This window comes from Salvelinus alpinus, chromosome 17 (genome assembly GCF_045679555.1).
Source record: "Salvelinus alpinus chromosome 17, SLU_Salpinus.1, whole genome shotgun sequence".
Classification (NCBI taxonomy): domain Eukaryota; kingdom Metazoa; phylum Chordata; class Actinopteri; order Salmoniformes; family Salmonidae; genus Salvelinus; species Salvelinus alpinus.
In genome coordinates this window covers 34,310,061-34,323,350 of record NC_092102.1, presented here as the reverse complement: position 1 = coordinate 34,323,350, position 13,290 = coordinate 34,310,061, and the positions used below count along the sequence as shown (strand labels likewise).

At 45.3% G+C, this 13,290-nt stretch overlaps 1 protein-coding gene across 1 annotated transcript in view; it reads right to left on the bottom strand.

Moving 5' to 3' along the window:
- The window catches only part of LOC139542819 (protein bicaudal D homolog 2-like), a 114,531-nt gene that overhangs the window by 36,440 nt on the left and 64,801 nt on the right, over positions 1-13,290 (bottom strand). The window contains exon 3 of the mRNA XM_071348677.1: positions 650-802. Coding sequence (XP_071204778.1) covers positions 650-802 — 153 coding nt within the window. The remainder of the gene's footprint in view (positions 1-649; positions 803-13,290) is intronic.

The following is a 13,290-nucleotide window of genomic DNA, read 5'->3' as shown; positions in this document are numbered from 1 at the left end:
GTGCAGACAGACAGAGATCTATGGTGTGTATACATGGACAACTGTGAGTCGCACATAGACTGGGGTGTGTGGTAGACAGTAGTGCAAAGCCTAGGTTCAGAGAGCCTGGGTTAACTGAGCCTCAAGAGCAGATTCAGCTATACGCAGTGAGGAGGGGTTCATAATGAAGTGTGAGTGGAGGAGTAGCCTACAGAAGCAAGAGAGTGCAAGTAAAGCAGTGGAGGCTGCTGAGGGGAGGACGGTGCATAAAAATGGTTGGAACGGAGCGCAAGGAATGGCATCAAACACAAGGAAACCATGTGTTTAATGTATTTGATAACATTCCACCTATTCCACGCCAGCCATTACCACAAGCCCATCCTCCCCAATTAAGGTGCCACCAACCTCCTGTGATGTAAAGATCAAATCAAATGTTATTTGTCACATGAGACGAATACAAAAGTGAAATGCTTACCGTGAAATGCTTGATGGGTTGATCTCATCTCCCTTCCCCCATCCCATCTAGCCCCACCCCATCCCTCTGTTGAGCAAAGAGACCCGTTTCTTCAGAATGATGTTCCCTTACCTAATCTACTTACTATCCCACATCCCCATGTCCCAACCTAGCTGCCCCCCCTCCTCTCCCCGGTATAGTGGTGTTGCTCTTCACCTGGGTCTGTTTGAGCCCGGAAACCTGTTTCTGCAGGGAAATGTTCTCCTCCTCAAGCTCTGTGTAGTCCTGCAGCAGACGTGCCTCCCGGAATTTATACTCTTTGATGTCATCACGCAGACGAGTCCGCTGCAGCTCCACCACTTGGATATTCTGTAGGGGTGAAGGACAGGGACAGAGGGAGAAGAGGAGGGAGGGATGGAGAGAAAGGGATAAAAAAAATAGAATAAGGCTGTAACGTAACAAAATGTGGAAAAAGTCAAGGGGTCTGAATAGTTTCCGAAGGCACTGTATGTTAGACTTGAGTAGAGTAGCCTACATGTATTGACACATAAAGATGTCGGAGCAGCTCGATGTAGTACAGATGTTAGCATGTGTTATCAATACCTGACAGATTAACATGCTTACTGTAATACAGATACAGCTGAATGCAGCATCTCCCACCTTGCAGTGAGCTTGGCCTTGTCTCCATTAATCACTTGAAGGTAAGAATGTAACGAGGGAAGAGAGGAGAGAGAGAACTCAGAGATAACTCCCTGTTCCCCTCCTCCGATGACAGGCTGACAGGCTCAAAGCCAACAGGATCAGATACTGTAAGCCCTGCAGAGCAGCCAGCCTGTGTCCTCATCGTCTCTCTCTGTCCCCCTGTCTGTCCTCCTTCATAACCCTTCCTTCCCCTCCGTTGGCCTCGAATACCTCCCCTACCACCCCTTAAACCTTCCCCTGTCATCCCCCATCACTACCCATCCCAGCCAGTCGCCCCTTCGCTTACAAATGCAGGGAACATAAGTCTGAAGGTTAGGCTACATAAAAGCTCTACAGTAAGGAGATACTCAGTAAAGGCGTGTGTGTGGTGCTTGCTCTGAATGTATATGTGTGTGACTTTGAGAGCGAGCATGTGCAACCTGTTTTATGCAGTTATCAGTGTATGAATCCATTCATTTTGAGAGTTCAGCCATGCAGTGGGGTCTCTTTGATTATGCGTGCATGTGTGTAGCGTGACACACAACCTCTAATCCTTTCAGGTGACCGAGTTAAGGTGAAAAAGGACTGTCCCTCAACACACACGTCACTCCAGTCACAAATCAGAGGGGTCACTATCTTTAAGAACAGGTGCTGAGGGAGTATGTGTGCGTGTGTGTGAAAGTTTGAAATGCATTCTACGAAAACATCTCAGTAATTTGACTCATCAGTTTAACCAATTTAATCAATTTAACCAATTTAATCAACCAATTTGTCTTTATTACTCTCCATTACCCATCTAATAGGACTTACTATGTAATTACTATCTTAGCTTGCAGATACCATTATATCTGTAGAAAAATGTGTTTCCACCGTTAGCATGTTTTCAGAGCGATGCTAAATCCCAGTTGAAGGAAGTACATGCTCCTCATTATCTCTGTGTAATAATTAATCACTAAGCGCATAGCCCGATTGATGTTGATGGTTGGATGAAGACTCATGAATATTCATGAGGTTGTGTGCATGTATAATGAGCGTGGGCATAGTCTATCCTGCCTGTGTGAAAATCCTGGTATTGGTGCATTGATGAATAATGCATGATCTACAATACAGATCACACCAATCACGATAATACTACATTGTAATTACACCTCGGAATCTCCAGCTGGGAAGGCAGGAAGGAATTGATACAATCGCCATACAACTACAGTGGCTAAACCATTACCTACAGTCTATAGACTTTACAGTACACTTAAATGTCTGTGTATTTCCCTGCCCTGGTGTACATTCCTCTAACAGTCTTTTAGTACTTAAAAACACACTTGAATGGTAGGCTACGCTTAAATAGCCAGGTTAAGGCTGCACAGTAAATGAAGGTTAGGCTGACTGAAATATACTGACTATAATGAGACAAGTTGGAATGTAGAAGGGGCTCTTGCCTGCTTATCTGTAAAATGTAAATGACATGACGGCTGTGCTGAAGTCAAGACCTAAGCCCCATACGAGACATTCTGACTCATTTAGTTGGACCCTATCAACAACACTCAGCAGTGTAACTCCTTCACCTATAGAACACATTTAGCAGTGACACCACTGACATTTCTCAGAAAGCTCAAATTAACAGAGCACAGCTGCAGGCCTGAGCGTTTCTGCACACAGGGTCAAAATAAGGCAATCTCAATGACACAGACCTACTTCTGGACTTAAGAGCATGTTCAATGGAGAGAGTTCCAGAGTAGAGACTTAAAGGAGTAGTTAACTATTTTACAATATGATGTTAGATGGTTCCTCAACCTGATAGTAGTCTATGGGCCAGGAGAAATTGTAATCCATGGTTCGGTTTTCTTTAAACAGCCACTACAAACTTCAGCTAACTTTAGCCACCACTAGCTAAAAATCAATGGTAATGATAGGGGCATGTGAACATAACTTTTTTTTAATGTCCAAATCACCTTGAAGTAACATCAAACCAAATATGGAGTTTATTTGAGGAGATTTCAGGTGATTTTGGTCATGCCCCCATCACTTCCATATATTTTTAGCTAGCGGTGGCTAAAGTTAGCTGAAGATTGTAGTGACTGTTTAAAGAAAACCAAACTTTGGATTACAATTTCTCCTGGCCCATAGACTACTATCAAGGTGAGGAACCATCTAACATCATGTTGTAAAATAGTGAACTACTTAAGTCCAGGAGCAGGCTAAATCTATGTTAGCGCAATCTACAGTGCAGGTCTGTTTCCCTTTTCTCTACAGTGATTTGTCATGTTCAGGATAGACAAAGATAGCCAGGTGGTCCAGTCTAAGTAATATGGAACGGTCTCTTCCAGTCCAGGGTCAGTTGCCTCAGCTGGAGGGTCAGTGCTGTCTGGCCTTAATGAATACAGACCACCACACAAACTGATTAAGAGGCTCCTCAAACTGATTAGGATGCAAACGAGGGTTTTGACCTTCCACCCTGCTGTCCGTAAGAGCCCACTCTGCTCCCGCCATCACTGACCATGCAGAGGTCCTCGGGGACTGCGTGAAGGGGTGTCTGCAATTCTGCCGGACAGAAAAGGTGAGCCGTAGTTACACAGCGGGGGTTATGGTGGCTGAGTGTGTGGCTGCCATAAAACGTGAATAATATTTACTCAGACGAATGACAGAGCCCTCCCCTGGGGGTTTCTGGTTTTGTTGACATTTGACGTCCCACATTAAGGACCCTGTCAATGGGAGGTCTCTGATTAACATAAAGAGATTTATGTTAATGAAGTTTATGAAGACTCTCTGCCTGCTGTCACTACAGGCACACACCAACTGCCTCACTCAGACACACACACTCAAACCTCAAACTGGGGAGTGTGTGTGTGTTTGGATAATACTTAAGAGCATTAATGTTAATGTGTGCAAACTGTGCACAAGTACAAGCATAGCTGTAGTGTTAAATTAAGCCTTATGTGCAGTATACAGTATGTGTGTATATCTCTGTGTCCTCTGATAAGTCCTTGACTGTGGTCTAATCCTCTCTCTGTATGGGATGCAGTGGGTGCTGCTGTAAAGGATATGAAAGCACTGGCTCAGTAGATTCTAGAGGTCAGAGCTCCCTCTGAGCTGATTCAGTCATACTGGAACTCTACTGAACACTTTCACATCTATAGCTCCAATTTCACAACTAAAACTGCCTTCGACAGCATACTGAGTCTTAACCAGCTCATGTCTCAGCAAAGCTTTGAGTTAGTGCCTAAAGTGTTTGAGCTTTTCACAATCACCGTTATTGAAAATAGCTCTATAACTTGGTAAATCACTATGTTAGAGGTTACAGCTTAATACCGCTGTAGATTAGGTGGGTTTTGAAACTGTGGTTAGACTGTGGCTTGGTCTTAATACTATGGGATATCTAGTGTGTGTTTCCATGAAAATCCCACATTAACTACCTTTTCCCATTTCCCTTCCCTGAAAAGAAGGTACAACATTCCCAGATGGCACGAAGCGGGATTACTGATATAATAGCACTGTCTGGCTCACAATAATGTGATTTGTACCGCATACAAGGTAATGTATTGCATTCTTCCCACCCAACACTAAGACATTACTCCATTTCACTACCTTTTCAAGCTTTTTTTTTTAATATGAAAGCAAACCTTTGCTATATACTGACAACACCATCAGGTCAGTAGGTACCCAACATAACAACAAGCGGTGGTGTGATGGACACAGTCACTCATATAGATATAGAGGTCTATAGAGCCTGTCTGCATTACTGATTTCTCGAACCGTTTACCTGTGTAATATTGACATAAGCTCAGAACCACTTGTTTTTCAAACATGGTCCTGTTTTATCAATTGCGGTTCTGAACAATGGACAGTTCATTACCTCAGTCAAATTACTATGTAGCTTAAATTTGTGTGTATTTTGTATTTATTTTTGCAATAAAGATGATGATGCTACAATAATACAAACTCACAATAGCCTAATGATATACATATGATTTAAAAAGCAGGACAATGTAAAGTCCATTATCCCGCTGAAGAGTATGGATTTGACTGTTTGAGAAGGTTTGAATCCTAAGCAACCTATTGTTGGAAGTACAATAGACCAACATAGCTACTGTAGTAGGTCAAAGCTGTGTGCTAGAAAACCTTGGTAGAGCATGGGTGATGTACGCATTGCTTTGCTCATGTGAATTTCCTTTCTTTTTCAGATTCAGACCAATGCCTGCTTCTCACTTAAAACATATACATTTTTTACACCGGAAGGTGATTATGTAACATTATTATACAACATTATGATTCAGCATAACACAGCAATACTGTAAAGTAAAGTAAAAATACACAATGACAAATGTCAGCAGAAATAATGTAGTTAATAGTATTTCATTTATATTAACAGCTGATTTTCCAGAGGGAAGCGAAAAACCAGAAGCTTATTTAAGCCAATATGGAGTAAGCTGCAAAACATTTCCCTGACCTCTTTTAACAAGACAATCGTGCAAGCTCCTGGAAAATACACAAATAATCAACATGTAGCCTATCCATGAACTATTTCCATACATTACTGACTGTTACATTAGTTGCTCGGTATTCTGCAACAACAGAGGGCTGTGCCACATACTTCTCCCCCTGACATCCTTGTCATCCACCTTGGTGGAAACAACTCAGGATACACCAAGGGGACACAGACGTGCTGATTTAGAGGTGGTCATCCGAATGTTTCCCGGGACAATGGTGGAGCTAGATGTTCCAGTGAGACCAGAAGATAAACAAGCGCATAGAGGGGGCCCGGGGCTCTGTCAATCTGCTGGTGTACGCGTTTCAGGGAACACAATCCCCCACCCTGCCATTAAGCAGTGGAGTGGAGCGGGGTGGAGTGCATCTGACGGATGAGGGCAATGATGTATTCCTTGAGAGTTGGGAGTTGGTCTCTCCAGTCTCCACCTTTCTCTCCTCCGTAGTAGCAAGACGTGCAAAGTAGTACACACATCACACTCCCTGTTCATTGCCACTCAACGATGCACTTTTAAGAGCCATCTAATAATTGAAAATAAGTACACACCGTGCGTGTGTGCCCCGGTCTGTGTATGTGTGTGTGTTGTGACTGGTATGGGCGGGGGTGTCCAAACTATACACGACAGAGAATGGTCAAAACGTATCCTCCGAGAGGTGAACTCAGGACCTTTAGATCCCAGGGCGGTGACGTAAACCATTATGGTACAAACCCTGTCATAAACAAAGTATCTTGACACTCTATGTGCTGCTGTGCGGTTTGTTGCTAACCTTACTTTGCTACCTGCCAACTTTACGTTTTTTACTTTTTAAATACCGTTTTATATTTTTTGCCTCGCTCAACTTTTTTCATTCAACTTTTTCACCCCGGACATTGTTCGTCAGGTCGTCCACCAGCCGAAGCTAAGTAGTAACATTAACATTATGCCTTCTAATTGCAGTCGCTGTAATCATAATATACATGAGAATGATCGCCTTATGGCTAGGATGTGCTGCAAGCCCAGCTTCAGACGCAATTGTTAGGCAAAGGTAATTCAAATCAAATCAAATCAAATCAAATTTTATTAGTCACATACACATGGTTAGCAGATGTTAATGCGAGTGTAGCGAAATGCTTGTGCTTCTAGTTCCGACAATGCAGTAATAACCAACAAGTAATCTAACCTAACAATTCCACAACTACTACCTTACACACACACACAAGTGTAAAGGGATAAAGAATATGTACATAAAGATATATGAATGAGTGGTGGTACAGAACGGCATGGCAGATGCAGTAGATGGTATAGAGTACGGTATATACATATGAGATGAGTACTGTAGGGTATGTAAACATAAAGTGGCATAGTTTAAAGTGGCTAGTGGTACATGTATTACATAAAGATGGCAAGATGCAGTAGATGATATAGAGTACAGTATATACATATGAGATGGGTAATGTAGGGTATGTAAACATTATATTAAGTGGCATTGTTTAAAGTGGCTAGTGGTACATTTTTACATAATTTCCATCAATTCCCATTTTTAAAGTGGCTGGAGTTGAGTCAGTATGTTGGCAGCGGCCGCTAAATGTTAGTGGTGGCTGTTTAACAGTCTGATGGCCTTGAGATAGAAGCTGTTTTTCAGTCTCTCGGTCCCTGCTTTGATGCACCTGTACTGACCTCGCCTTCTGGATGATAGCGGGGTGAACAGGCAGTGGCTTGGGTGGTTGTTGTCCTTGATGATCTTTATGGCCTTCCTGTGACATCGTGTGGTGTAGGTGTCCTGGAGGGCAGGTAGTTTGCCCCCGGTGATGCGTTCTGCAGACCTCACTACCCTCTGGAGAGCCTTACGGTTGTGGGCGGAGCAGTTGCCGTACCAGGCGGTGATACAGCCCGACAGGATGCTCTCGATTGTGCATCTGTAGAAGTTTGTGAGTGCTTTTGGTGACAAGCCGAATTTCTTCAGCCTCCTGAGGTTGAAGAGGCGCTGCTGCGCCTTCTTCACAACGCTGTCTGTGTGGGTGGACCAATTCAGTTTGTCCGTGATGTGTACACCGAGGAACTTAAAACTTTCCACCTTCTCCACTACTGACCCGTCGATGTGGATAGGGGGGTGCTCCCTCTGCTGTTTCCTGAAGTCCACAATCATCTCCTTTGTTTTGTTGACGTTGAGTGTGAGGTTATTTTCCTGACACCACACTCCGAGGGCCCTCACCTCCTCCCTGTAGGCCGTCTCGTCGTTGTTGGTAATCAAGCCTACCACTGTAGTGTCATCCGCAAACTTGATGATTGAGTTGGAGGCGTGCATGGCCACGCAGTCGTGGGTGAACAGGGAGTACAGGAGAGGGCTCAGAACGCACCCTTGTGGGGCCCCAGTGTTGAGGATCAGCGGGGTGGAGATGTTGTTACCTACCCTCACCACCTGGGGGCGGCCCGTCAGGAAGTCCAGGACCCAGTTGCACAGGGCGGTGTCGAGACCCAGGGTCTCGAGCTTGATGACGAGTTTGGAGGGTACTATGGTGTTGAATGCTGAGCTGTAATCGATGAACAGCATTCTCACATGGGTATTCCTCTTGTCCAGATGGGTTAGGGCAGTGTGCAGTGTGGTTGCGATTGCGTCGTCTGTGGACCTATTGGGTCGGTAAGCAAATTGGAGTGGGTCTAGGGTGTCCGGTAGGGTGGAGGTGATATGGTCCTTGACTAGTCTCTCAAAGCACTTCATGATGACGGAAGTGAGTGCTACGGGGCGGTAGTCGTTTAGCTCAGTTACCTTAGCTTTCTTGGGAACAGGAACAATGGTGGCCCTCTTGAAGCATGTGGGAACAGCAGACTGGGATAAGGATTGATTGAATATGTCCGTAAACACACCAGCCAGCTGGTCTGCGCATGCTCTGAGGACGCGGCTGGGAATGCCGTCTGGGCCTGCAGCCTTGCGAGGGTTAACACGTTTAAATGTTTTACTCACCTCGGCTGCAGTGAAGGAGAGCCCGCAGGTTTTGGTAGGGGGCCGTGTCAGTGGCACTGTATTGTCCTCAAAGCGGGCAAAAAAGTTGTTTAGCCTGTCTGGGAGCAAGACATCCTGGTCCGCGACGGGGCTGGTTTTCTTTTTGTAATCCGTGATTGACTGTAGACCCTGCCACATACCTCTTGTGTCTGAGCTGTTGAATTGCGACTCGATTTTGTCTCTGTACTGGGACTTAGCCTGTTTGATTGCCTTGCGGAGAGAATAGCTACACTGTTTGTATTCGGTCATGCTTCCGGTCACCTTGCCCTGGTTAAAAGCAGTGGTTCGCGCTTTCAGTTTCACGCGAATGCTGCCGTCAATCCACGGTTTCTGGTTTGGGAATGTTTTAATCGTTGCTGTGGGTACGACATCGTCAATGCACTTCCTAATGAACTCGCTCACCGAATCAGCATATTCGTCAATATTGTTGTTGGACGCGATGCGGAACATATTCCAATCCGCGTGATCGAAGCAGTCTTGAAGCGTGGATTCAGATTGGTCGGACCAGCGTTGAACAGACCTGAGCGCGGGAGATTGTTGTTTGAGTTTCTGTTTGTAGGCTGGAATCAACAAAATGGAGTCGTGGTCAGCTTTTCCGAAAGGGGGGCGGGGGAGGGCCTTATATGCGTCGCAGAAATTAGTATAACAATGATCTAGGGTTTTTCCAGCCCTGGTAGCACAATCGATATGCTGATAGAATTTAGGGAGTTTTGTTTTTAGATTAGCCTTGTTAAAATCCCCAGCTACGATGAATGCAGCCTCAGGGTGTGTGGTTTCCAGTTTACAAAGAGTCAGATAAAGTTCGTTCAGGGCCATCGATGTGTCTGCTTGGGGGGGAATATATACGGCTGTGATTATGATTGAAGAGAATTCCCTTGGTAGATAATGCGGTCGACATTTGATTGTGAGGAGTTCTAGATCAGGTGAACAGAATGACTTGAGTTCCTGTGTGTTGTTATGATGATCACACCACTTCTCGTTAATCATAAGGCATACCCCCCCGCCCCTCTTCTTACCGGAAAGATGTTTGTTTCTGTCGGCGCGATGCATGAAGAAACCAGCTGGCTGCACCGACTCCGTTAGCGTCCCTTGAGTTAGCCATGTTTCCGTGAAGCAGAGCACGTTGCAATCCCTGATGTCTCTCTGGAATGCTACCCGTGCTCGGATTTCATCAACCTTATTGTCAAGAGACTGGACATTGGCGAGTAGTATGCTAGGGAGTGGAGCGCGATGTGCCCGTCTCCGAAGCCTGACCACGAGACCGCCTCGTTTGCCCCTTTTTCGGCGTCGCACAGGGTCGCCGGCTGGGATCAGATCCATTGTATTGGGTGGAAGGCAAAACACTGGATCCGTTTCGGGAAAGTCATATTCCTGGTAGGAACGATGATGAGTTGACGTTAATCGTATATTCAGTAGTTCCTCCCGACTGTATGTAATGAAACCTAAGATTACCTGGGGTACCGATGTAAGAAATAACACATAAAAGAACAAAATACTGCATATTTTCCAAGGAACGCGAAGCGAGGCGGCCATCTCTTTTCGGCGCCGGAACTTAGTTAATTTAAGTGTAGGAAAGGATGAAACAGCGTCTGTGCCACCAATAAGTACAGATAGTAGTATAAATCCCCTCGCACAGTCCCCGCAGCTGGACAATTTTCTCATGGCTTCTGGAGGGAAATGCTGTAGGAATGCTCAACTGGTGTCGCTCATTCAGCCGACAGAAACTTTCAACCGGTTCTCCCCATTAAGCAACGGGTTGGAGTCAGAGGCCGAGCCTTCTCTGGTCTCTCCTCCTCCTGTTACGGGGTCTGAGACGCCGAAGCCTCCCAACAATAGCGCAGACAAATTGAAGACCCTAGTCATTGGCGACTCCACTAACCGCAGTATTAGACTTAAAACGAATCATTCAGCAATCATACACTGTTTACCAGGGAGCAGGGCTACCAACGTTAAGGCTAATCTGAAGATGGTGCTGGCTAAGGCTAAAACTGGCGAGTGTAGAGAGTATAGGGATATTGTTATCCACGTCGTCACCAACAATGTTAGGATGAAACAGTCAGAGGTCACCAAGCGCAACATAGCTTCAGCGTGTAAATCAGCTAGAAAGATGTGTCGGCATCGAGTAATTGTCTCTGGCCCCCTCCCTGTTAGGGGGAGTGATGAGCTCTACGGCAGAGTCTCACAACTCAATCACTGGTTGAAAACTGTTTTCTGCCCCTCCCAAAAGATAGAATTTGTAAATAATTGGCCCTCTTTCTGGGACTCACCCACAAACAGGACCAAGCCAGGCCTGCTGAGGAGTGACGGACTCCATCCTATCTGGAGGGGTGCTCTCATCTTATCTACGAACATAGGCAGGGCTCTAACTCCCCTAGCTCCATAATGAGATAGGGTGCAGGCCAGGCAGCAGGCTGTTAGTCAGCCTGACAGTTTAGTGGAGTCTGCCACTAGCACAGTCAGAGTAGCCAGCTCAGCTATCCCCATTGAGACCGTGTCTGTGTCTCAATCTTGGTTGGGCAAATCTAAACAAGGCGGTGTTCGCCTTAGCAATCTCACTGGAATAAAGACCTCCTCCATTCCTGCCATTATTGAAAGAGATTGTGATAGGATCAAGGGAGACACTCACATTTTAATACTATATCTCTTGACACATTGATGAACATAATCATGGCCACTAAACTTTCAAGCTGCATACTCGACCCTATTCCAACTAAACTACTGAAAGAGCTACTTCCTGTGCTTGGCCCTCCTATGTTGAACATAATAAACGGCTCTCTATCCACCGGATGTGTACCAAACTCACTAAAAGTGGCAGTAATAAAGCCTCTCCTGAAAAAGCCAAACCTTGACCCAGAAAATATAAAAAACTATCGGCCAATATCGAATCTCCCATTCCTCTCAAAAATGTTAGAAAAAGCTGTTGCACAGCAACTCACTGCCTTCCTGAAGACAAACAATGTATACAAAACACTTCAGTCTGGTTTAAGACCCCATCATAGCACTGAGATTACACTTGTGAAGGTGGTAAATTACCTTTTAATGGCGTCAGACCGAGGCTCTGCATCTGTCCTCGTGCTCCTAGACCTTAGAGCTGCTTTTGATAACATCGATCACCACATTCTTTTGGAGAGATTGTCTACATGGACAAGTTCTGTCCTCTGACAAATCAACTGTAAATTTCGGTGTTCCTCAAGGCTCCGTTTTAGGACCACTATTGTTTTCACTATATATTTTATCTCTTGGTGATGTCATTCGGGAAACATAATGTTAACTTCCACTGCTATGCAGACGACACACAGCTGTACATTTCGATAAAACATGGTGAAGCCCCAAAATTGCCCTCCCTGGAAGCCTGCGTTTCAGACATAAGGAAGTGGATAGCTGCAAATGTTCTACTTTTAAACTGGGACAAAACAGAGATGCTAGTTCTAGTTCCCAAGAAACCAAGAGATCTTCTGTTGAATCTGACAATTAATGTTGATGGTTGTACAGTCGTCTCAAATAAAACTGTAAAGGACCTCGACATACTCTTGACCCTGATCTCTCTTTTGACAAACATATCAAGACTGTTTCAAGGACAGCTTTTTTCCATCTACGTAATATTGCAAAAATCAGAAACTTTCTGTCCAAAAATGATGCAGAAAAATGTATCCATGATTTTGTCACTTCTAGGTTAGACTACTGCAATGCTCTACTTTCCGGCAACACGGATAAAGCAATAAATAAGTTAGTGCTAAACACGGCTGCTAGAATATTGACTAGAACCAAAAAATTTGATCATATTACTCCAGTGCTAGCCTCTCGACACTGGCTTCCTGTTAAGGCTAGGGCTGATTTCAAGGTTTTACTGCTAACCTACAAAGCAATACATGGGCTTGCTCCTACCTACCTTTCCGATTTGGTCCTGCCGTACATACCTACCCGTAAGCTACGGTCACAAGACGCAGGCCTCCTTACTGTCCCTAGAATTTCTAAGCAAACAGCTGGAGGCAGGGCTTTCTCCTATAGAGCTCCATTTTTATGGAATGGTCTGCCTATGGTCTGCCTATGTGAGAGACGCAGACTCGGTCTCAACCTTTAAGTCTTTATTGAAGACTCATCTCTTCAGTAGGTCCTATGATTGAGTGTAGTCTGGCCCAGGAGTGTGAAGGTGAACAGAAAGGCACTGGAGCAACGAACCGCCCTTGTTGTCTCTGCCTGGCCGGTTCCCCTCTCTCCACTGGGATTCTCTGCCTCAAACCCTATTACAGGGGCAGAGTCACTGGCTTATTGGTGCTCTTCCATGCCGTCCCTAGGAGGGGAGCGCCACTTGAGTGGGTTGAGTCACTGACGTGATCTTCCTGTCCGGGATGGCGCCCCCCTTGGGTTTGTGCCATGGGGGAGATCTTCGTGGGCTATACTCGGCCTTGTCTCAGGATGGTAAGTTGGTGGTTGAAGGTATCCCTCTAGTGGTGTGGGGGCTGTGCATTGGCAAAGTTGGTGGGGTTATATCCTGCCTGTTTGGCCCTGTCCGGGGTATCATCGGACAGGGCCACAGTGTCTCCTGACCCCTCCTGTCTCAGCCTCCAGTATTTATACTGCAATAGTTTATGTGTTGGGGTGCTAGAGTCAGTCTGTTATATCTGGAGTATTTCTCCTGTCTTATCCGGTGTCCTGTGTGAATTTAAGTATGCTCTCTCTAATTCTCTCTCTTTTTTCTCTCTCTCTCTCTC